This window comes from Puntigrus tetrazona, chromosome 20, assembly GCF_018831695.1.
Source record: "Puntigrus tetrazona isolate hp1 chromosome 20, ASM1883169v1, whole genome shotgun sequence".
NCBI lineage: Eukaryota > Metazoa > Chordata > Actinopteri > Cypriniformes > Cyprinidae > Puntigrus > Puntigrus tetrazona.
The window spans coordinates 26,187,661-26,211,348 of record NC_056718.1 but is presented as its reverse complement, the minus strand read 5'-3'; the positions used below and the strand labels follow the sequence as shown (position 1 = coordinate 26,211,348).

Below are 23,688 nucleotides of genomic sequence, written 5' to 3'. Positions count from 1 at the left end.
AGAAAGCATACTAATAAAAACGGATTTAAAATATGAATAAAACGCTGATAGCGATAACATTAAAACTAATTTAATTTTAGTTCAATTTTGAGATAAAAGGAAAACAATTATCTTACATTTATCTTATCTTTTATCATATCTTTATTTATTTTTTTATACGCGAATGAAAATAAAAACCACGCAAAAAAAAATCAGTTTAGAGAGTTTAGAGTATCCCTACTTTAATTGTAACTTCTTTTTAATTAGCATTTGTATTTCCTTCTGCGCTGAGACCGACACGCTTCTCCTCTAACGCTATGTTTTTGTCTCAGCTCTGATTTATATTCGATTATGTTCGACTTCACGCTGACGTAATGCTCAAAGGCGCTCCGGGACACGTGACTGAGCGCGGCGCGCGGGGGGGGGGAGCGCGGGAACCGCCGCTCCGTGAAGGAAGACGCAAACCTCGCTTTAACCGGCGGCTCCTGCGGCTCAACGCTCCGGTCGGACGCGCGAAGGAGAGAGGCGGAGAGAAAAGAAACGCGAGGCGGAAAGAAAGCCAAACGCGAGGCGCGCGGTCGCCGGCGTCCCCCCCCCGAAGCGCGCGTGGTACGGTCCACTCCGCCGCGAGCCGTTCTTTGATCCGCCGCCGCTCGGCTCTGGAGCGGATTCGGTCCGGATTTTCGCGTTTCACGAGCCGCGGAATAGCCATGCGCTCGCGACAGCCGCCGTGCGGAGATCGACGCGCGTCCCCCGCCTGAAGCAGCGCCCGGTGCGTTCGAGAGACCCGCGCGGAACCCAGGGCTCGATCCGCGGACCGGAGTAACGGAGCGCCGGTCCCATGTTGCAGCCGAACCAGCACGACCACGACCGCTCCAAAGATCCGGTGAAATACGGAGAACTGCTGATCCTCGGGTGAGTGATTCGCCACGGGCTTGAGCCGAACGAACGAACGAATCGGTTTCCGGTCCGACCCGCGACGCCGATTATTGATGTTAAGCGTATCTCCGTCGCGTGAATATACTCTTGTTGTTACGAACATCTCGAGCTGCTCGCCGGGGCTGACCGGTCAGTGTCCGGGAAGGAGGCCGGTGGGAGTGAACCGGTCAATAAAGTTATTAACTAGTACTACTAGTCCACCGAGGTTCACGTCAAAACATACGTAACGATAGAAAACAACACGCTTAGGGCATTGGATGGTTTTTTTTTTACGCGGTGTTCATTAAAATTGCACTAATATTTAATTAACGATATTCAACGATAATGAAAACCAAAGCGCATGCGCAAAACACCGAGCCTCACTGCGCATGCGCTGTACTATGACGGCGATATTAACTAGCGTTTACAGTCCACCGATATTTCAGTTAAAGTCGTCTTTAGTGATGCTCTGAATGCTGTTTTGAACGCCTGCGAATTGCATTTTTCTGAACGCACTGTTTATTAAAAAGTAAGGGTCGTGCTAATCTGATGAAAACCAACCGATAAATTATAAATTAATAAAATGATATCTTTAGCACATTTACGTTATTACTATTATATCAAATAAACTGGTTAACTAGTAGTTGACTGATATTTGCGCGATATGGCCAGTATTTACATTATTATTATTATTATTATTATTATTATTGTTATTGACAAAATGAGGCGCGTGCTTATTTTGCGTAATATTTGCAATAGGTTTCGTGTCGTGATACCAAACATATAAATGCACGGCAAATTGTTTTAAAATTGTAAGTGGAGCAGAAATGATTGGAGTACGTTTTGCATAAAAAAAAATTAATATTTTTCACATCCTACTCGGTGTGTTTATTGAAGTTTATTTACGAAATGAGCAATTTCCGATAAAAAAAACGTATTTAATTAATGAATAAAAAGTTAAAATGTATACTGTAAAAAAAATATATGTGTGTGTGTGTGTGTTATAATAAAACACTGTTTCCGTTTTATACGTTTAGGCTAATTGTGTCACGTGCCATTTTTTAAAATTCTTTGTAAATATTTACTGGTAATTGATTTTGCAATTAAAAAAAAACCACGCTGCAGAAAACAAAGCAAGTGCACTTCGCAGGAAAGCATCGTCTCGGTCTCCGTACCTGTTTATGTTTCGCGTTTTACTTCAAATAAAAGCAACTTTCTGAACGCCGTGGACTCTGGAAGTCGAGCAGGTCATCCTGCGAAAGAGCAGCAGACGCAGTTCACTCCGAATATCCGTCGCTCGAATAAAGGATCTTTATTGAAGAGAGAGAGAGAGAGAGAGAGACAGTGTCGTCTTTGTCGGCGAGCCGGATTAGGAGAGGTTTTATTTGGGTTGCCGGATCGGCCAATCAGGCGGCGGGGTCGCTGAGCGGAGGCCAGGTCTGCGGGATCCAGCTGCGAGCGAGACACGGGATCAGGAAACGAGAGCGGGAAGCGTTTGAGGACTTCCTCCCGTCTGCGCGCGCTGAACCAGATATTAATATTTCATATTAATTAAGAAGTGGGGCGCTTTTTGCACGCGTCTGTATTATTGCGGGGCAGAAGTGAACGGTCCTTTATCAGGTGATTGCATCCATTCAAGGAGAGCAGGTTTCCCAAATAACCTTTCAGCCGAAACGCTTTAAAAAACCCTTTTTTAAAGGAAGTGACTGATCTTAATCGACGACGAACCGCTTCGAGTAAAAACACTTTGAGAGCTGAGTTTGTGATAACGCACGTAAACTTTTAATATGTGCGTCAAAATCCTGTGCACTTAACTGAAAATGGTCGTACGTGATGGAAGCTCGTTTATTAAATGGGTTTTTTTGATGTGCATGAAAAACTCGTATGACTCAACAGATCGTTTCTGGTGTATAAGGAGCCAAAACGTTCTTTTCTCTCTGAAATTTGCCGCCGGTTTCACAGGAAGTAGCTATTAATTCTTTCAGACTCATTGAATGCTTTGTTTTAGGTGTTTTTATGTGTTTGATGTGGGATACCGGAAATATCCGGTTTAATTCTGTATTTAGAGATGCGAGATATTATCGGAGCAATTTCATAATCGGCCGATAATGTCTTAAAATGTTTACACCGGCATATGCCCGGGATTGAACAATTATTATCTGCTCAACTACTTGTAATAAAATGAAAGTAAAATACACAAAATTAAGGTAGAGAATAAAATAAAGCAGTAAGCGAAGTCAGAAGATATAGCTTACACGAATAAAAACCACAAGCATGACATCATGATATTGTTTTATTTATTAATGTGTAATATATTTTTAATTTGAGATCTGAAAGACTTTTTTTAGACCGTCTACAACTAAAATCTTTAAATGTTAAAGGTTATCACCGCAATTGGCCGAAGAAAAGAAAAAGGGATTGATTTATAGCTGATTTATAATTATTTTCAATGTGCTCTCATCAATCAAAATGAAAAATAAAAGTATTTTAGAATCTCTGCACAGGAGGGACTTGGTGTTGTTTAAAAGCGAAAAGAAATATATCAGTATTGGCTTCAGTTTTTCAGCTAAATGAGCTGTAAAATCTAGGCTTCTATTTTAAATCTGTAAAAAGGTGTTGGGAAAAATATCATCCCATTGTATTTTGACAAAATGAGAAAAATATCACAAAATTGGTTGGAAATATGGGCATATTAGATATTGAAAAAATGCAATATCGTGCCTCCATGATCTGTATTATGTAGAGCGGCATATTAGTGACTTGACCTTTGGTCCAGAGAGTGAGAACACCCTAGCAACCACATAGCAACGCCCCGGGATGATATTGTTCTGTACATTACAGCCCAGCATGAACACCAGGAACACTCTGGACAGAATACCACTGAGTAGAGGAAGAAGAGGTGTGTGAATATTTATGTGTGTGTGTGAGAGTGATTGAGTGAGTGAGTGAGTGAGCGTGTGTGTGTGCGAGAGATTGAGAGTGAGCGTGCGTGCGCGTGCGAGTGAGTGTGTGTGCGTACGAGAGTGAGTGTGTGCGCGTGCGTGCGACAGTGTGTGTGCGCGTGCGTGCGACAGTGTGTGTGTGCAGCGCGCGTGTGACGACAGTGTCGCGCGTGCGCGGCACGACAGTGTGTGTCAGTGCGCGTGCGTGCGACAGTGTGTGTGTGCGCGTGCGTGCGACAGTGTGTGTGTGTGCGCGCGTGCGTGCGACAGTGTGTGTGTGCGCGTGCGTGCGACAGTGTGTGTGTGTGCGCGTGCGACAGTGTGTGCAGTGTGTGGCGTGCGCGCGCGACAGTGTGGTGTGTGTGTGCAAGGCGTGCGTCACGACAGTGTGTGTGCGCGCGCGGCGCGTGCGAGTGTGTGTGCGTAGAGTGAGTGCGAGAGTGCGTGCGAGTGAGTCGCGAGAGTGAGTGCGTCGCGAGTGAGTGCGCGTCGCGAGAGTGAGGCGCGTCGCGAGTGAGTGCGCGCGTCGCGAGTGAGTGAGTGCGTCGCGAGTGAGTGAGTGCGGCGTCACGAGTGAGTGAGTGCGTGCGAGAGTGAGTGCGTGCGTGCGAGAGTGAGTGCGGCGTTGCGAGAGTGAGTGCGTGCGAGAGTGAGTGCGTGCGTCTGCGAGGAGTGAGTCGCGAGTGTGCGTCGTGTGTGTGTGAGTGCGTGCGAGAGTGAGTGCGTGCGTGCGAGAGTGCGTGAGAGTGTGCGTGCGCGAGAGTGTGCGCGTGAGTGTGTGCGTGAGTGCGCGCAAGAGTGCGTGAGTGCACGAGTGAGCGAGAGGAGTGTGCGCGGCGCGGCGCTGCGAGAGTGTGTGCGCGAGTGTGTGTGCGGCGTGAGAGTGTGTGTGCGTGCGCGAGAGTGTGTGTGCGTGCGCGAGAGTGCGTGCGCGCGCGAGTGTGTGCGCGCGAGTGAGTGCGTGCGAGAGTGAGTGTGTGTGCGTACGAGAGAGTGTGTGTGCGCGGCGCGGCGAGATTGTGTGCGTCGCGAGTGAGTGAGCGCGCGTGCGCAAGAGAGCGAGAGAGTGTGAGGAGTGAGTGCGTGCGAGAGTGAGTGCGTGCGTGCGAGTGAGTGCGTGCGTGCGAGAGTGTGTGAGTGTGTGCCTGCGAGAGTGTGTGAGTGTGTGCGTGCGAGAGTGCGTGCGAGAGTGCGCGCGCGTGCGTGCGAGTGTGCGTGAGTGTGCGAGTGCGCGAGAGTGCGTGAGTGTGCGTGCGCGCGAGAGTGTGTGTGTGCGCGCGAGAGTGTGCGTGCGAGAGTGTGTGCGTGAGTGCACGAGTGCGCGCGAGAGTGCGTGCGTGAGTGCGCGCGAGAGTGTGTGTACGTGCGAGAGTGTGAGTGTGCGTGCGAGAGTGAGCGTGTGTGCGAGATTGAGAGTGTGTGTGTGTGTAGTGCTGATGTGTGTTCAGTGTCAGTGGTGTTTGTGGACAGTATGTGAGCGTCAGTGCGAGCGCAGCTGTGAGTGTGTGTGAACAAAAGCGTCTTTCTCCGGCGCCGTCTCCTCGACTTATTATGGACGTCACACGCATGCGATTTCCTCTCCATCTCCTCAAATCTCTGGAGTTCCCAGCTCTTCCAGTCCTAATCTGGCCCCTCTCTGTCTGAGAGCCGGATCTGGGGCCCTTCTGAAGTACAGTATGAGAGTGATTCAGTTCCAGACGACTCTTTGTTCGTTCATAAATAGAGTAAATCACCTTCGTGTTGTTCTTTCTTCTGTAGAGCAGAAGAGATGCTGCTGTTTGTTCAGACATTGTTCAGAAACCCATTCAACTAAATCTATCAGAAGTTTCAATTAATTAAATGTAATTTAGTAAGAAAACAACAGAGCAGTAAAAATGTGTCAAATATGCATGCAGATGTACATAAAATACAGCAAAAAAACTTTTTTTTTTGGTTGCAGCATGAATAACAGAAATAAAAATATAAATGAAAAGCTCTATAGAAATGTCAAATATCTATTATGCATAAAATACAGCAAAATGGTTTTTTTTCATGTTTGCACCATTAATAATTCAACAATAAATAGAAATTAAAATATACAACGAATACCAAAAAAAGTAAAGAAAAATAAATAAATAAATAAAATGAAAATAAAATATAAATGAAAAATATAAATAAAGTATACGATAATGAATGTTTTTGAGATGAAAAGAGAAGTTTTGGCTCTTATACACCAGAAATTATTTGAGTCATATATATATATATATATATGTATATGTGTATATATATGTATGTATATATGTATATATATATATATATATATATATATATATATATATTATTAAAAAAACGTCAGTTTTGACCGCTTGCTTTGCTCATGATGTGAGTCCGTCGAGGGCGAAGCTGTGTTTGCTGTGCTGTAGTTTAGCGTCTGTGTGTGATGCAGGTATAATGGCTCTCTTCCCGGAGGAGACCGCGGTCGAAAGCGGAGCCGCTTCGCTCTCTACCGACGAGCCAAAGCCAACGGAGTCCGGCCCAGCGCCGTCCACATCCTCAGCAACCCGCAGGACAGCAAGGTGCCGCCCGCCTGCTCCGTAGCGCGCCACGCGCCGAGCATTGTGGGATAGTGACGTGTGTCTCGTTGCAGGCGGTGAACAGCAGGGGGCAGCACAGCATCTCCTTCACCCTCTCCAGGAACCAGACGGTGGTGGTGGAGTACTGCCACGATGCCGACACCGACATGTTCCAGGTCAGAGGTCACAGAGAGACACTTTGGCACGCTGTTAATAAATGAAAGTGTAACATAAAAGTTGATTTGAGGCGACGGTTTCATGACGGTGTGACCAGCGGTGTGTTCTGGACGTCTTCCTCAGATCAGCCGCTCCACCGAGAGCCCGATAGACTTTGTGGTGACGTGGCGTGTGTGCGAGAGTGCAAGAGTGAGTGAGCGTGCGTGCGAGAGTGGGCGTGCGGGAGTGAGTGTGCGGGGAGCGAGCGTTCGTGCGAGAGTTAGTGAGTGCGCGTGCGAGAGTGCAAGAGTGAGTGATCGTACATGTGAGAGTGTGCGTGTGAGAGTGGGTGAGCGTGCGTGCGAGTGTGAGCGCGTGAGAGTGGGTGCATGTGAGTGAGCGTGCGTGCGAGAGTGCAAGAGTGAGTGAGCGCGCATGTGAGAGTGCGCGTGTGAGAGTGGGAGTGTGTGAGCGTGCGAGAGTGGGTGCATGTGAGCGTGCGTGCGAGTGTGAGTGCGTGAGAGTGTGTCAGAGAGACACTTTGGCACGCTGTTAATAAACGATAGTGTAAGGTAAAAGTCGATTTGAGGCGGCGGTTTCGTGACGGTGTGACCAGCGGTGTGTTCTGGACGTCTTCCTCAGATCGGCCGCTCCACCGAGAGCCCGATAGACTTCGTGGTGACGGACACCCCGGGAGGATCCAAGGAGAGCGAGGACTCGTCTTCGGCGCCCAGCACCATCTCCCGCTTCGCCTGCAGGATCGTCTGCGAGCGGAACCCGCCCTACACCGCCCGCATCTACGCCGCCGGCTTCGACTCGTCCAAGAACATCTTCCTCGGGGTCGGTGTTCGTCAGGAGATTAAGATCATGCTCCGGATTGCACGCTTTCCGCCTTAAACATATCAAAAGTTTTTCTATTAGTAAAGCTCGACTTTAAAGGAGATTTTTTTCCCTCCCTCAGATAGTTGTATCTCAAACAGAAGCCAGATGTCAGTTTTTTGGAAAAAGCACAGAATTGTGAAAAGACAAATATTTATTTTATTTTTTAATTCAGCGTTGAGAGACATAATCACAGAATTATGAGATACAGAGGAAAAAGACACAGTTGCTGATGAAGTTGAGTTTATATCATAAATATAATATAGAGTCAGATTAAAAAGTTTTTACTCCATGGAGATAAACCGAATAAGCTCAGGTGTTGTATTTTTAATTTTTTTACATTCTGTGGCAAAACGATGTTTCATAGAGACGTTATCTCCTATTCTAAACTTTTATTTTAATATATTTTATCACCTTTAATATATATTATCATCCAGCGTGTTTTTTTTCACACACTTCTGCATTAAGCGCTAATGAAGTGTACCTGGTAAAAATAGCGTGCCCTAAACGCGTCGTTTAAACCGTGTCCCGCAGGAGAAAGCCACGAAGTGGAAGAACCCGGACGGTCACATGGACGGACTGACCACCAACGGCGTTCTGGTGATGCATCCGCTGGGGTTCCCTGAAGAACCCAAGCAGGGCGTGTGGAGAGAGATCTCTGTGTGTGGAGACGTCTACGCCCTCCGAGAGACCCGCTCCGGACCCATCCGAGGACAGCTGGTAAACACCGCTAACTAGTCTCCTGACTCGGGATTAGTAGTCTTGTCTAGTTTCGATGGACGGGAAGATGACTTTAGTCATCCAAAAGTGCATCCAAAATAAACCTGTTTTTATATATATATATATATATATATATATATATATATATATATATATATATATATATATATATATATATATATATATATATATATATATATATATATATAAAATTTTTTTATATAAATGTTACTTTTAATTTAATTTTAAAATTAAAAGACATGTTAATAATTTAAAATATGCTGTATATATGTGTGTGTTTATATATACGTGATAAATATACAGAAAACACATATTATGCAAACAGAATGTTTTATTACGGATGATTTATCGTTTGAGCTCACTAATAATTAGACTTGTTTTCTAAAAAACTAACCAGCAGCATTTAGTTGATATGTCTGCCTAAGAAAGTCATTTTAATTCAGATTAATTTTGTTGCCCCACAGACAGATATTTTTAGTTGCTTTAATGAAAAACTAAGGAAAACAAGGCAATGTCATTATTTTTACCTTATATTTATACTACAATACAAACTAACATACTTACTTTTTATTACTATGTACAAACTTTATTTAATTTATTTTAGCAATTACAGTATTTTTTGTATTTAATCGTGTAGTAATTTATGAACTAGTCATTGTATATAATTATAATTTTAAAGCAATGCTTAATTTGTTTACCAATGCTGATGTAAACATATAATATTTATTATTATATGTTTGATATTTAATCATTTTTATTATATTTATATTTTATTATATATATATATATATATTTTTTTTTTTTTTAATTGTATTATTGCTATAGTTTTATTATAATTTTTTTTTGTGCATGTAATCTTTCTGTTGCTGTATTAATGAGCGCGTGGTGTTATTATCTGTGGTTTCAGGCTCAGGGTGAGAGCAGCGCTCTTCAGGACGGCTCTCTCGTGGATCTGTGCGGGGCCACGCTGCTCTGGAGGACGGCCGGGGGTCTGCTGAAGGCCCCGACCTTGCGGCACCTGGACGCCCTGCGCCTGGAGCTGAACGCGGCGCGGCCCCAGTGTCCGGTGGGCCTGAGCACGCTGGCCTTCCCCAGCCTCCCGCGGAGCCACAGCCTGGAGGAGCGGCAGCCCTGGGCCTACCTGAGCTGCGGACACGTGCACGGCCGGCACGACTGGGGCCAGCGGCCCGAGGGCCACCGCGAGCGCAGCGAGGGCCCCGGAGGACGCCGCGAGTGCCCGCTCTGCCGGAGCCTGGGGCCCTACGTGCCGCTGTGGCTGGGGGCCGAGCCGGGCTTCTACACGGACGCCGGGGCCCCGACCCACGCCTTCGTCCCCTGCGGCCACGTGTGCTCCGAGAACACGGCTCGGTACTGGGCCGAGACCCCGCTGCCCCACGGGACCCACGCCTTCAGACCCACCTGCCCCTTCTGCTCGGCCCCGCTGGCCCCGGGCCCAGGGGTCACACGCCTCATCTTCCAGGGGCCCATCGATTGATGAGGGGGCCGAACGAGGGCCGAAAGGAGGGGTTAGAAACGCGCTGCCTTCCGGTCACGTTCAGATCTCGTCAGGAGCTAGTTAAGATTCAGGCTTTCTACTGATGGGTAAAAAAAATGAGAAAACACCTTTAAAGTTGTCCAAATGAAGTTCTTAGCAATGCTTATTAAACGTTGGTATGTTTACGGTAGGAACGAACACGATGACATGATCTTTACTTAATATCCTGTGACTTTTGGCGTAAAAGAAAAGCCTGAATCACATGATTCTTCATGAAAAGTCTAAAACATCCTTAGCTGTGTTTATGTGCATGAAGCTTTTGACTCGTTGAGAAAAAGACGTGCGCGTTAGCATAGAAATATCCAAGTCACGTCCTTTATATCTTGAAGTGCTGACTCGCTGTGTCTGAATATCACTAATATAACCGTAATGTGATCGTTTAGCCGGCGTGATCTTTCTTCAGTGAAACGTTACCGAAACATTTCCGAACTGTTGCCGGCAGCCATAGACCTCCACAGTACGGAAATAAATGACCGCCGCCAGCTTTTCGTCTTTTCCGTTCATTCGGTGTAAGACGGAAACGTGAACATGGAAGTAAATAATGAGCCGAATTATTAATAACCGTCCCTTTAAGTAGGTTTTCAGCAGTATTTCGTATCTCTGCGTTCCACTAAAAGTTGCCAAAAACACGTGAACGCGGACCGCTTCTCACATGATAAAAGGCTTCTATCCGGTGAAGACACTCATAAAGTCACAGATTCCTCAGCACTGAAATGTTTAGCGCTGTCCCTCCGATCAGATGAAGCAGTATTTCTGGAGCGCTGGAGAAACGTGACGTGAAGGCAGCGGCGCCTCCTGAGGCCGAGCGCTGATCCCCGCCTCCTTTCGCTCCTCTGCGGCCTCCGGCGCTCGACCCTCGACACCCCGCACACTAGAAAGTACAAGATCCTTTACTACAGCACCGCTTTCCAGCAATAAACCCTGCAGAACGACGCAGCGGTTCGAGCCGTGCACTTCCTGACTTCAGCTCAAAAAAACCCCCGAAACAACCGTGGCTCGACCTGGCCTTGTGTTTCAGTTGGTTCTCTTCTTCTGTTCCTTTGGTTTTAGAGTCGTCTTCTTCTGATTGTTTTAGCGTTTAATGACAGTTGTAGCTGCAGTATATGCCGTAGTTGTTTGGAATTGTCAAGATGTCATATTTTTCTACATGACTGTGTTACTAAACTTTTGACTTGAGGTCAGATTGTTTTATATACAAGTGTTTCACATATAGCAGTATATAGATTATATATAACTCTCTCTCTCGCTCTATATATATATATATATATATGAATATATATTATTTTCTGTACATGATATGATTTGAGTCCAGGAGAGCTTGCTGAAGACCGAATGCTCCGACGCGACATCTAACCACAAACACCGCAGGAACCGTCCTCTCACTTCCTATCCGTGTCTTGTTTTCTAGTACTCGTATTTTAAAAATGACTGAATCGAGATGAATTTACTGCACAAGTAAAATGACATTAATTCAATTGCTTTTGCTCAATAGAAGCAAAGATATCTCCCAATGGGGCGATGAATCCTTCCCCCGCTGGCTGACGTTTCTGCTTCGTTTTAAGCACGAAGCCAGACGTGATCTGGTCAGTAAATGCATCTTGATTTGAAGAACGTTGAGGTTTGGTTCTGCTGGAAAACCAGGCCGGAGCAGCAGGTGAGAGACGGGTTGGTTGCGGCGAGCTCTCGATCCGTGTGATGAATGTACGGCGCTTCGTTACCGTCTCCGGTCTCCCTGGTGCTAACGATGACTTCAAACGCTGATTTTAATTGCAGTTGTTTTGCGCTGAACTTCACTGCACTCCTGGAAAACCTTTGATTGTTTCGCTTCTAAAAGGCTGGTGGCGCTTTATGATGACTTTCATCACGAGCAAACGACGAGCGGTCTGTTCCAGCGTGCTTTTTGCCGTTAGCTCTTTTAGAAGGACGTTTCGCCCTCAGTTCTGGAGAAGTGTCTCCTCAATGGATGTGAATGGGTGCCGTCGGAATGAGAGTCCGGTGAAAACGTCGCAAAAATCGATGATAGCTTGGGGGGAAGAAGTGACATTTTGTTAATGGTTTCGTTAATGTTGCTAAATATATTAAAAGGTATGTATTTTTACTTAATTATGAGAATGTTGAGGAAGCGTTTGATCGAAGCATTTTACAGACATCAAAATGTTACACTTGAATGTTCACAACGTTGAAAGAACGTTCTGAGAACGTTCTCTGTTAGTTGATAATCCAGACTCTTCCTCCAGTGAAGAAGAAGTGTTCTGGTCTGAATCGGGAGAGAAATCTGCACGGATCTAAACGAATACGTGTCTGGATCTTGACGAGAGAGACGACAAAAGACATCATCTTAAAGCTGGATTAGTTTGATCTTCTCCAGATGTTCACCGATGAACCGGAGCGCTGCGATTGTTTTTATCTGACCCTTATTCCGACGGCACCCATTCACTTCCATTGCTGACGAAGGCAGACTCCTCCTGATCTCACTTTGGGGTGAACGGTTTCTGGTTAAAAGCTGTTACTGATGAAGGTTTCACGTGTAAAGCGTGACCGGGACACTGAGACGGTGTTTGGATGATAATCGTTACCCGTATGCCTGCACACCTCGCACTGTGCATCTCCGAGCATTATAAGCTAAGCACTCGACAGAGCTTTGTATTGCAGGGTTTAGAGACCGAATAGCTCTACTTTTACCTCACAAGCTGTAGAAGAGACCTCAGTTTATGACCGTATTTTTTTACAGGCCGATTAAAGCGACCGTAAACCGCTCCGATCGCGTCTCGCTCGTTCTAAATTTGTCGAGATGCGGCGCTCACTCGATTGTTTGCGCTCTCGGCCGCCGGAAACGGGGCTTCACCGCTGGAGCCGCTTCCTTGCGTCCTCCAATCTCTGCAACAGATCGCCTGAAAATGAAGCGCCATCTACTGCATGCGAGGGGAACGAATACAAGGACCGCTCCGAAGAACCTCGATGCAGCTCTTTCTGGACGGTTTTAGAAACGCGCATATGCACTAGATTTCCAATGATACGATGCTTTAAGTCACTATGCACTGAATCTCCGCCACAGATCATATTCATGTTAAAAATGCTGCATTGACGTTTTTAACGTCATTAACATTAACAGAAAAGAGCTGCATGGAGACTCCCACCGCGTATTCTTTGGGTTTTTATTCTTTAGCAAAATCACTCTTGAGAAGGTCTCCTTTTATTCTTGCTTGGAAACGAATGCCGCACATTTGTTTGTGTTGAGGTGCAGAAAAACCAATCAAATAAAAACGCAGATAAAACGAATCCAGGCTTTGTGCTCTTTCCGTGTAAAAGCGTCCGCTCAATCAGGCTGCGCGGCGAATGGAGGTGTATCACGCGTCTCTGCCAGCGGGCGGCGCTCACGGAACAGCAGCGATTTTTCTCGATTTATCGCCGTAAACGAACGGAGGCCGCGGCGCGATTCCTTTAACTCCCGAATTCATTTCTTGGCGATCTGTTGCTTTCGTCTGGAATTGCTGCTTCCCTCAAACTACGGCGGTCTTCATCGGAAGCTTCGGGGGCCGAGGAAGCGCGCGCCGCTCGAAACGCTCTTTTCCTCGGACGTTCTGTAGCAGAAAGTCTTCCAGACGAGCTCCACTCACTCTCGACTCCGCTCAGGTTCACACTAGTCCAAGTTTACAAGCGTGGTCAGCAGGGTTAGGATTGTCGCCTCCCTCGGGGGTCAGCGGGAAGGGCGTGTGCATCGCTCGGGAAAGCGCAGACGTGTTCGCTTCGTAGGACTTTTGTACGATGTAGCCCCGCACTGGATGGCGTGAAAAACTGTTGGATTGTTGTGGTTTTTGTTCCTTCGGAATGAGATGTGAAGATGCTGCACCTTGTGTTTGACCCACTGAATAAAACCTCGATCTCAGACAAGAGTCCTGACCTTTGACCTCACCACTGCCACCGATGCACTTAAACCTGTACGAGCGGCTGCTTTCTCACAGCGGACCGATCCGGAACCGTGCTTAAACTCAAGGTGCACTGACAATCACAGATCAGGACATGAATAAAAGTGATCTTTGCATACAGACGGACTGTTTCGCTTCGCTTCTTTTGCGTTCGCTCGTATTCACAAGACGCCATCGCATTAGAGGTCGCATGCACTGCAAATAAAATAAAAATTTAAATGCGTCGCGTGAATGCATTACTTTGTAATTCTGTCGGGTAAAAACCAAAAACAAACTAAAGATCCTTAAGTGGAGAAGCAGCACAAAATGAGAAAGCCTTGAAGTCGCTGCATTAAATGTTGCATGCACGATGAAAAATGCATTGCATGCATGCATTAGCCTAGTTTGTGTTTTCGGCGTTTTCCAGAAAGAAAAGAAAATCTAGACATCCTTGAATCAAGAGACATGCGACATGACGTATGCAGTATAAAACATCTTACTTAAAATGAGAAGAAAACCTTCTCTTTAAATCTCTTGACTTGGTCCAAACCCATTAGCAGGCTTTTGTTTTTGTTTTGACTGAAAACTCATCCGTTTTTTTGATGAAACGAGACTTTTTACGTGGTTTTGCTTCTCCATAATTGTTGATTCGGGGACGTTTAGATGTCTATACTGGGATACGAGACAAAAACACAGCACTTTTAAAGTGTGATCACATTAAGGTAAAGAAGCACATGTTCAATCCATGCATTTTTTAATTGATTGTTTTTTGCAAAATAAAAGTTTTTTTTTTTTTAAATATACTTTTAGAGAAAACATTGACATTGTGCTCCATTCCGTTTATATCTTAAATGGTAGTCCACAGAACACCTACAGAAGGATAAATAACGCTGTGTGTGAACCTGAACCAGACCCAGCCGGCCGCTAGAGGACGCTGTCGCTTTAATCATCGCTACATGACTTCACTTTCATCTCAGGTGAGTGATTTCAGATCAGCTATTTTATACAGGTAACCAGCTATAGTTAATATTTAATACAGGTAACCAGCTATAATTAATAGCCGTGTATTTATGACAGACACTGCATAAGTAAAATTCAAATTAATTTGAATTCTATTCCTATCACACGTCTTTGCTTGTTAATATGAGAGTTTAAAATCACATGGATCTTGTTCTTTTTAGTCGCTTTCTCTTTTTCCGCCAAATTATCCGTTTAATAATAAAAGCGCGCCAATCCGCTTTGGCGCCAAATGATCTGGACGGTTAAACTGACTGAACTTGATTTTTAAAAAAAGTATTTAATTTACGTTGTTACACGGCTTTCGCTGAACAAAATGAAATTATTATGAACATAATTCTGCATATAAATATATAAATCGGAATAATCGACAGCGCCACCTGTGTGTGTTTAGTAGTACTGCAGTCTGACTTTATAGTGAACCCAAACAGATTTTCCACTATGCTCATATTTAAGAATATTTCCTGTTTATTAATTAGGGCTCGGATCGACCAGCTCCATAAGAAGAAGTTTTAATAAAAGTAAAACGATGCTATTATTAATCAATAATCTTATACAACAGAGAGAGGCGGCGCTGCAAAGGTTTGTGGTTAGATACTTTATTTTATTTGTGTGTATTTACAGGGGCGTGCTGTGTTCCTGTACATTTACCGTAAAGATATTTCACAACTTTGACAAAACACCACAAGAAGCCTGCAGTGAATTTATGATTCGGATCATATTTCTGTCGTCAAACGGGAAACAGACACGTCACACGTCGTGATTGTCATTACAACATCAGAACAATATTTACAGTCAGAACATCCTATATATATATATATACTGTATATACACAACATTTCTGTATTAAACTTTTAATGCTGATCTCGAAAATCGTTCAACAGAGTGCTTTAGTTTCGAGGATGTGTAACAATTTAATACTTATTTCAATGAAATGATGATATGCCTGGCGGTGTTTTATAGATCTTGTCCTAAAGCAGCTGTGATGAATGAAAGCACTATTATTATATCACTATATCACGGTTCAATACTGGATTCTGACAGATATTACAGATATTGATATCAAATGTTTCTGAACTAATGACGGGCCTTACAGCGGACGCCTCCGAGGGAGAAAACAATTCTACATTTTATGGACCGCAACCCTGAAACACGCATGTGGTCGTACAGGTGAAATATATTCCAATATGAATATGAAAACGTCTACTGTCTTGGGTTCCCAAGATGCTTCGTTTAAGACGGAAAGGAAAAAAACTAAACGTTGTTACTTGGAGAAAATAAAAATGAATCTAGTTGCCAAGATCGAAAAAAAAGATATAGAGCTAAAGTTAAAACTGAAATGAAAATGAATAAATACTATACGGGCGTATGTTGAAATAATAGGAACTACTTTAAATGAAACGCAGCAAAAAGACAAAGTTCTAAACAGAAAATAGAAATAAAAAGTTATTCAAATTATGAATAAAACTATCTCAGTGATACTTCAATGACACTCTTTTGAAGACTTTTAAGGGTTTTCAGAAAAGCATGAAAAACCCACACATCTAAACAAAACAAAAATATGTACTCTCCAAGATGAAGTGTCTTATTTTAATGTATTTATTTGATGTATAAATATAAAATAAACATTTATTAAAAACTGTATGGACTATGGATATGTAAAAAAAAAAATAAATAAATAATTAAAATGAAAGCAGAAAAAAAAAAAATATATATATATATATATATATATATATATATATATATATATATATATATATATGAATAAAACTTACAGTAGCATCTTTCTTGGTTTCTCAAAACGGTGTGAATGCAGTTGAAGAAAAAAAAGCATACAGCGGTTGTGTATGTCTAACTGTGTGTGTGTGTGTGTGTGTGTGTTTTCTCATCGGTGTTTGTTGATGTCAGAGATGGTTCCTGATCCTCAGAACTCGTCTTCAGAGCTGTCCGCCAGCAGCATGGCGTTGTCTGGTCCGCTGCGCACTTCTCTGGGAGGCTAGAAGAAACGTTCGTAGAAATAGACAACGAGACTCTGTATGGGTGAAAATGAGCGACCGAAATCATTCGTAAAGTGAAGATCTGAGTCCGTACCTTCCTCCTCTGGTGTTTGAAGCTGTTCCTCCTCTTGCGATGGATCACTCTGATGCTGTAGAGAGCCCCGACGAGGAGAAGAGCCCCGGCGATCCCGATCCCGACCGGAGCCAGCATCCCAGACACATAGCCAGCCTGCGAGAGACCAGCCAGAGCTTCAGGACGGCCTTTACTTCATCGAAGATGCTGCACCTTGCGTTTGACCCACTGAATAAAACCCCTGACCTTTGACCTCGCCACTGCCACCGATGCACTTAAACCTGTACGAGCGGACCGATCCGGAACCGTGCTTAAACTCAATCACAGATCAGGACATGAATAAAAGTGATCTTTGCATACAGACAGACTGTTTTGCTTCACTTCTTTTGCCATCGCATTAAAGGTCGCATGCACTGCAAATAAAATAAAAATTTTAATGCGTCGCGTGAATGCATTACTTTGCAATTCTGTCGGGTAAAAAGAACTCAAGGTCCTTAAGTCGAAGCGGCATCCCTGACGCAGAGAGACCAGCGAGAGCTTCAGGACGGCCTTTACTTCATCGAAACCGCGGTATAAAAAAACGTGAAACATTATTAGAATCCGAAGGAACGTACGTTAAAGCGTCATTTATTTCTGTGCTTTTCAGCATCATTACATTTCCGTGGAAACGGCGATTCGTTTTATTTAGGATTCACTGACGTTTATCAGCACATATAATGAACACAACACTTGTGAATGGTGGCATGTCACGGCACAAAAAAACCCAACAGCAGTAATCAAAAGTCATACCTTCTCTCTGATCAGCTCGACCCAGCTCCGCACTGCAAACACACACAGACAGGGAGCTCTGGTTATTAATCAGAACAACATGAGTCCTACTACTTGTCCTCTCGGTCCTATTCCAGTCTATTCCTCACATCTTTAACTCATTCCTTCACTCTGGAGGTTTTTCCCCAACGTTTAGACGGACTCTTATTATTTTACTCATTTAGAGCGGTTTCCTATTTACTTTTACTGCTAAAACGCTTAAATGTGTAAAGTCTTCTTCACACAGAACCACCTCCTGGACATTCTTCCTCTCAGAGCGGCTTCCAGGTCTTCGTTACTTAACTGGATCCGTCCTCTACTTTTGATGTTTAATCACCAGATCCTCCTGTCAGGACTCTAGAGAAAGGCTATCTCAGGAAGCACACTCCAGTAGTTTGAGTCTCTCAGAGAGGTTCTCCAAGGCGTCTTGTAGAGGTGAGGTGAGTCACAACATCTAGCTGCTGGGGTTCCTCAGGGCTCGCACGTGGACCGCTTCTCTTCTCGGTCTTCGTGGCATCACTAGGCTCTGTCGTTCAGAAACATGGCTTTTTTCGTATCTCTGCTGTTCTGATGACGCTCGGATCTACGTCTCGTTCCGTCCTGATGATCTGAAGATCACGTCTCAGCTCTTTTTCTTGCTGGATGAAGGCTCAACCCTTGCCAAGACGGAACTGCTTGTAATTTCCATCATAATTTCATCATCCAGTTAAACACATCAACCATAACACTGGCCCCAACTGAGTCTGGTTTCTCCCAAGGTTTTTTTTCTTCATTCTGTATGGATGGGGTTCTGGTTCCTCTGTCTTCTTTGTTGGGGACACTTAACTTCTAGAGATTATCGTTGAATTGATTACAGAGACCGTCTCTGCATTTAATAACTAATTATTCACTCTTGTCAATGTATTCTTCTGCTTTATACTGTTCAGTGCTTTGATGCAACCTGTATAAATAAAAGATTGATTGATAACGCCTTCAAAAACAGCCAGAGACCTTGGAGTTATGATCAGCGGAGTTTCTCAGACCACGTTGTTAGAACCGACAAGTTCTTCTCATTTGCTTCATATATTTGCAATATCAGACCTTTCTTTCAGAACACGCTTCACGACTCCTTGTTCTGTTCAGGCTGAATTTTTAAATGAGCCAAAAAATTTACCGTTTATTCATTTTCACCGACTACTAATATCTGCTCGCATAAAATTCAAGGCATTGATGTTTGTCTACAAAACCACCTCTGGCTCCGCTCTCCTAAACTCATTACTTCAGATTTCTGTGTCTCTAGAAGCTTGTGTTCTTCAAGTGATCGTGGCTTTATTGTTCATCCCAAAGAGACACAAAATCACTTTCAGAGACCTTTTCATGAAATGTTCTCTCCTGGTGAAAGGACCCGCCCGACTCAATCTCAGCCGTCTTCAAGAACTAACCCTAGATGTGTTTCTTCTCTTCTGTCTAGATGAGTCTGCTCGCAGCGCTTGCTGGTTTTAAATGTAAATGTGAGTGAAGTGTTTCTGGTTCTGACCCAGGCCCTGGTTCCGCTGCACCCAGACCGGAGGAGGAGGGATCAGGCCATACGCCGGACGGCTGTGGGGAGCGACGGTGCTCTCCTTCAGGTCCTCCTCACTCTCCTCCTCCTCCTCCTCCTCTTCCTCCTCCTCAGAGTCCATCTCCTCGTCCTCCTCATCTTCATCAGGTTCCTCTGTAAGACAGAGGACGTTCAGAGACGGTTATGCCACAGAAGAACCAAAAGTCTTTTTTTCTTCTATAAATATCTCAACATTCTGGAATTAACATGCACTTACTTGGCATTTAAAACGATTTGAGATGTTAAGTGTTGTCTTCTTAAAACAATCAGAACTTTGTTCAAGAACAAGCAAAAATGTCTGCCAATGGGGTGAGACTCGCTTTTACAAACCTTTCATTTTGGGCTCGTCTGTGTGTGTGTTCGGTTTTGAGTCTGGTCCGTGAGCGACCTCAGACACCCCCAGAGCCTGATGGGTAACGCCGCTCTGTGTGACATCATCACCTGCTGGACCAATCAGAACCCTTGTATTACTGCACGACAATTAAAGGAATCGTTCACCCAAGAAAGAAAATGACCCTGTGTTTTATTCACCCCGAAGCCATCCTAGGCGTCCGTGACTTTCTTTCGCTTTGCAATGTATTCCGGATAGTGGCCATTATTTGTAAGCTCGTGATCAGATATATACGCAAGTACTGAGATTAAAAACGAACCGATACGGCTTCGGGGGTTATCGCATGACGTCTGAAGAATATTTCTAGTTCTAGTTTTTGGCTTCTTCCGACGTCGTCGTCGCGTCAGTCGGAGCCGGAACTCGGCGTTCTCGCCGGAAATAATAAGTCTTTAATAATAAGTAATTTTCAAGCTAGAATTATTTTTGTAACAGAAACCCGTGTATAACCCCCCGGAGGCGTATAGGTTCGTTTTCCGTCGCAGTTCTTGTGGACGAATCAGATTTACGGAGCTTCAGAATAATGGCCACTATCCAGCAGCATTACCAAACTTACAAGAGAAGACAGTCACATACACCTGGGATGGCTCTGGGGTGAGTAAAATATGGGATAATTTTCATTTTTTTGGTGAACTACTCCTTTAAGAGTATAAACAGTCTACATCATGTGTTTCTGTAGGCCAAAACCCAAACGCAAGAATTCAATTCCAACACAAGTCTGAAAAAGGTAACAAGCGTCAGTGAATGGGTGCCGTCAGAATGAGTTTAGGGTTAGAGTCATGAGTGTGTGTCTTCATCGGATCCGGAGTAATGTCTCAGTAATGGAAGTGAATGGGTGCCGTCAGAATGAGAGTCTGATAAAAACATCAGAAGAATCCCCAGCGCTCCGGTCCATCAGGGAACATCTGGAGAAGATCAAACTAAACCAGCTTTAAGATGATTTTAACTTAAATATCATTGAGTCCATAATAACTCTTTATTTCAGAGAAAAAGTCCATCTCTGTCGTCTCTCTCGTCAAAATCCAGACACATATTAGTTTAGATCTGTGCAGATTTCTTCTTCACTGAAGGAAGAGTTATTATGGTTCCAGTAACATTAATTAAAAGAGTTATCTGGCCTTTTTATAATGTTCTTAAAGTGTTTGCACAGAAACATTATTCATTTATGAAATGTTTTAGTTGGATGTTCCTCTAACATTTTTGAAATGATGCCAAAAGTCTCCGTAATGTTTCACTTTCAACATTCAGTGAACATTCAGAAACGTTTTCATAACGCAGTGGAAACATTAACAAAACAAAATTTGTAAATTATGTATCTTAATGCTGGTTTGATCTTCTGTCTTCTCCGGATGTTCACTGATGGACCGGAGCTCTGGGATGTTTTTATCAGACTCTCTTTCCGACGGCACCCATTCACTTCCATTGCCGAGACATTTCTCCAGATCTGATGAAGACACATCCTCCTGATCTCAGATGAACTGAGGACGAACACGTTTTCTGTACTGATCTCTCCGTGCTGTAATATATTCTCACGCTGAGTCGTCCCATGATGCTCCACTGCCGGGTGGGGCTCTGTGATTGGCTCTCTCGCTCCTGAGAGACGGGCGTCAGGGGAGGTATCCATGGACACCATGCGCTCCAGCTCTGCGTCTCCCGCGGTTACAGCCGCTGGCGTCATGGCGACAGACGATGCTCCGGCTGGTGTGACGTCCTCGAACGGCTCAAAAATCAGAGGAAGGTCTTCGGAGGACATGGTGGCCTCGGTGCCGATGTCTTGAGACGAAGGCAAGACACTCACCTCCTCTGGAGAAGGAAGTGCAACAGGAAAAGGTTTACAGGAAATAGAAAACCCCTGCAGTCTTCCTATAGGTGTCATTCATATTTGAAGTTCTATTTTATTTTCAGTTTTTCTGTTTTAGTAATTATTTCTTTTCTTTAAATGTCTATGTAGCTTAAGCTTGAGTTTTAGTTCTTTTAGTACATCAAGATAACTAAATGAGAATTATAACTGAAATATAAATTCAGTACAATAAGTGCAAGTTAAATAATTTTTTATATTTGATTTCAGTTTTATTTCAGGTTTTTTATTACTAGTAACAGTTAAACATATAGTAATTTTTTGTTATTTATTTTGTCATTTATTTGTCAATTTTATTGTGATTTTTATAGTATGTCTATATAGTTTATATTCATTATTTAAGTCCATACACACATACACATATATTTATACATATACACACATACATATATATATATATACACATATATATATATATATATATATACATATATACATATATATATACATATATATATACATATATATATATATATATATATATATATATATATATATATATATATATATATATATACATATATATATATATATATATATATATATATATATATATACATATATATATATATATATATATATATATATATATATGAATATATATGAATATACAGTATGCATGTAACTAGATGTAAATATTTATAGAATAAAGTATGTGTATTTCTTTATATAAACAGAACACACACATACAAAACAAAAACTTTAATTGCAAATAATCATATTCATAGACAGCACTAGTTTATTTTATTCACAGCAATAGTTAAGCTTTTAATAATGTTTTTTAATAATTTTTGTTAATGCTTTTGTATATATATAAATATATATATAAATTTTTATATATATATATATATATATATATATATATATATATATATATATATATATATATATATATATATGTGTGTGTGTGTGTGTGTGTGTGTGTGTATATATGTGTGTATATATATATAATTTTTTGTTTATCAACTAGCTGAAATTAAAGGAAGGAAAAGGAACTGATATATAACTCACTAACGAGTGCTAGCCGTTTAGTTAAGTGCACTAAAGAACAGATGCTGCTAAAGCTTTCTAAACAGCGCCTCGGTTTGAGACGACGACTGAACTGATCTTTGTGTTCATGTTCAGAGCCGTTAAAGTGAGTAAAGCCTCTTTTAGCAGTCAGCTCTACTTTCCTCCAGCGGCGCTCAGAATAGAAAGTAATTAGGTGCCGTCGGCGTCCGCTGGGCTTCGAAGTGGAGCACACGAATAACATCAACACTCCTCGTTACAGATCTGCTTCTGTGAACATTTTCTGTTATTGCTGTACTTTTGTACTTTAAGCTTTTGAATCGGGGTTATTATAGTTGATGTAAACCTCAAACTATGACTGAAGGTCAAATGAAAAACAAAAAAAAAAGAGTTGTCTATTTTATTTGTTCACTTAAAGTACTTCAATAAGTAATATTGAAATTAAACATAAAAAAAACCCCATTAAAACTCTGTTTTTAAAATGACAAAAAAATATAATAATAATAAATAAATAAATAAATATATATATATATATATATATATATATATATTATATATATATAAATTATAAAAAAATATATATATATATATATATATATATATATATATATATATATATATATATATAAACACACAACTTAATTATTAAAATGTTAACTAAAATTAGAATGGTAAATGTTAAAATAAAAACTGATTCAAAATATGAAAAGGAAAGGTTAAAGAAAGCTTAATCTAAATAAAAACAAGCTTTTCATGTATTTTTATATATGTATATTTCCTTAAAAGATGTAAAAAGATGGCAGTGGGGCAGCAAATATAATCTTGTTGGAATGAATGAATACGTCTGGAGCAGAAAAGCAGCTATATTTATAGAGTCAAGATTATACGTTTCTCTTTTTATGTTAAAAATCATCAAGATATTATTTGAAGATATTTCGTGCATTGAAATGTATCAAAACGTCATTTTAGATTGCTAAGAAATTCAAAGACGATTCGGTTCCCTCCGCTCCCAGATCTAACGCTCCTTCCCGTCTGTTTTTGTGCTCCAGGGGTCGTGTCTCTCCGGGGCCCTCACCTGCTCTCAGGTGCTCTGCTTCTGTCCAGGTGTCGGTGCTGTCCAGGAGCCTGGAGCTGAAGCTGGGTCCGGATCCAGAGAGCGAGTCTGGCAGGAGTCTCCGGTCCTCCTCAGAAGAGTTGATCTGCGGGCTCTTCTCCGGATCTCCGGCAGGAGGCGCCGTCACCGAGCCTTTATGTTCTCCAGGATCCGGGTCCTCCGAGGGTCCCTGCAGGGGCCCGGCCCGGCTGAAGAGGCACAGCGCCGCCAGCAGCAGACT

General features: G+C 42.8%; 2 protein-coding genes across 3 annotated transcripts in view; one reads left to right on the top strand and one right to left on the bottom strand.

Moving 5' to 3' along the window:
• The first annotated feature begins 163 nt into the window (after positions 1–163).
• Positions 164–13,770, top strand: LOC122324910 (E3 ubiquitin-protein ligase pellino homolog 2). Its single transcript, XM_043219656.1, has 6 exons — positions 164–894; positions 6,265–6,394; positions 6,466–6,567; positions 7,190–7,387; positions 7,961–8,146; positions 9,075–13,770. Exons 1-6 carry the CDS (start codon positions 821–823, stop codon positions 9,660–9,662), a joined length of 1,278 nt encoding a protein of 425 aa, XP_043075591.1. The 5' UTR covers positions 164–820; the 3' UTR covers positions 9,663–13,770.
• Positions 13,771–16,386: 2,616 nt separating this feature from the next.
• LOC122324376 (armadillo-like helical domain-containing protein 4) overlaps positions 16,387–23,688 on the bottom strand; it is a 9,287-nt gene continuing 1,985 nt past the window's right edge. The window contains exons 2-8 of one of the 2 annotated variants that reach the window (XM_043218745.1): positions 23,430–23,688; positions 21,022–21,291; positions 19,431–19,544; positions 19,038–19,214; positions 17,504–17,535; positions 16,736–16,870; positions 16,387–16,640 (exon numbers count right to left, since the gene is read on the bottom strand). The exon at positions 23,430–23,688 is cut by the window's right edge and continues 79 nt beyond it. In XM_043218745.1, coding sequence (XP_043074680.1) covers positions 16,569–16,640; positions 16,736–16,870; positions 17,504–17,535; positions 19,038–19,214; positions 19,431–19,544; positions 21,022–21,291; positions 23,430–23,688 — 1,059 coding nt within the window. In that variant the 3' untranslated portion in view covers positions 16,387–16,568. The remainder of the gene's footprint in view (positions 16,641–16,735; positions 16,871–17,503; positions 17,536–19,037; positions 19,215–19,430; positions 19,545–21,021; positions 21,292–23,429) is intronic. The other variant, XM_043218746.1, reaches the window with a different exon arrangement.

What these genes read in the sequence shown, in the direction of transcription:
- LOC122324910 (XM_043219656.1), top strand. Translation starts at nt 821, where the DNA reads ATGTTGCAGCCGAACCAGCACGACCACGACCGCTCCAAAGATCCGGTG. An exon ending in GCAACCCGCAGGACAGCAAG is followed by an intron (nt 6,395 to 6,465) that starts GTGCCGCCCGCC and finishes GTCTCGTTGCAG; the next exon opens with GCGGTGAACAGCAGGGGGCA. An exon ending in GACCCATCCGAGGACAGCTG is followed by an intron (nt 8,147 to 9,074) that starts GTAAACACCGCT and finishes CTGTGGTTTCAG; the next exon opens with GCTCAGGGTGAGAGCAGCGC.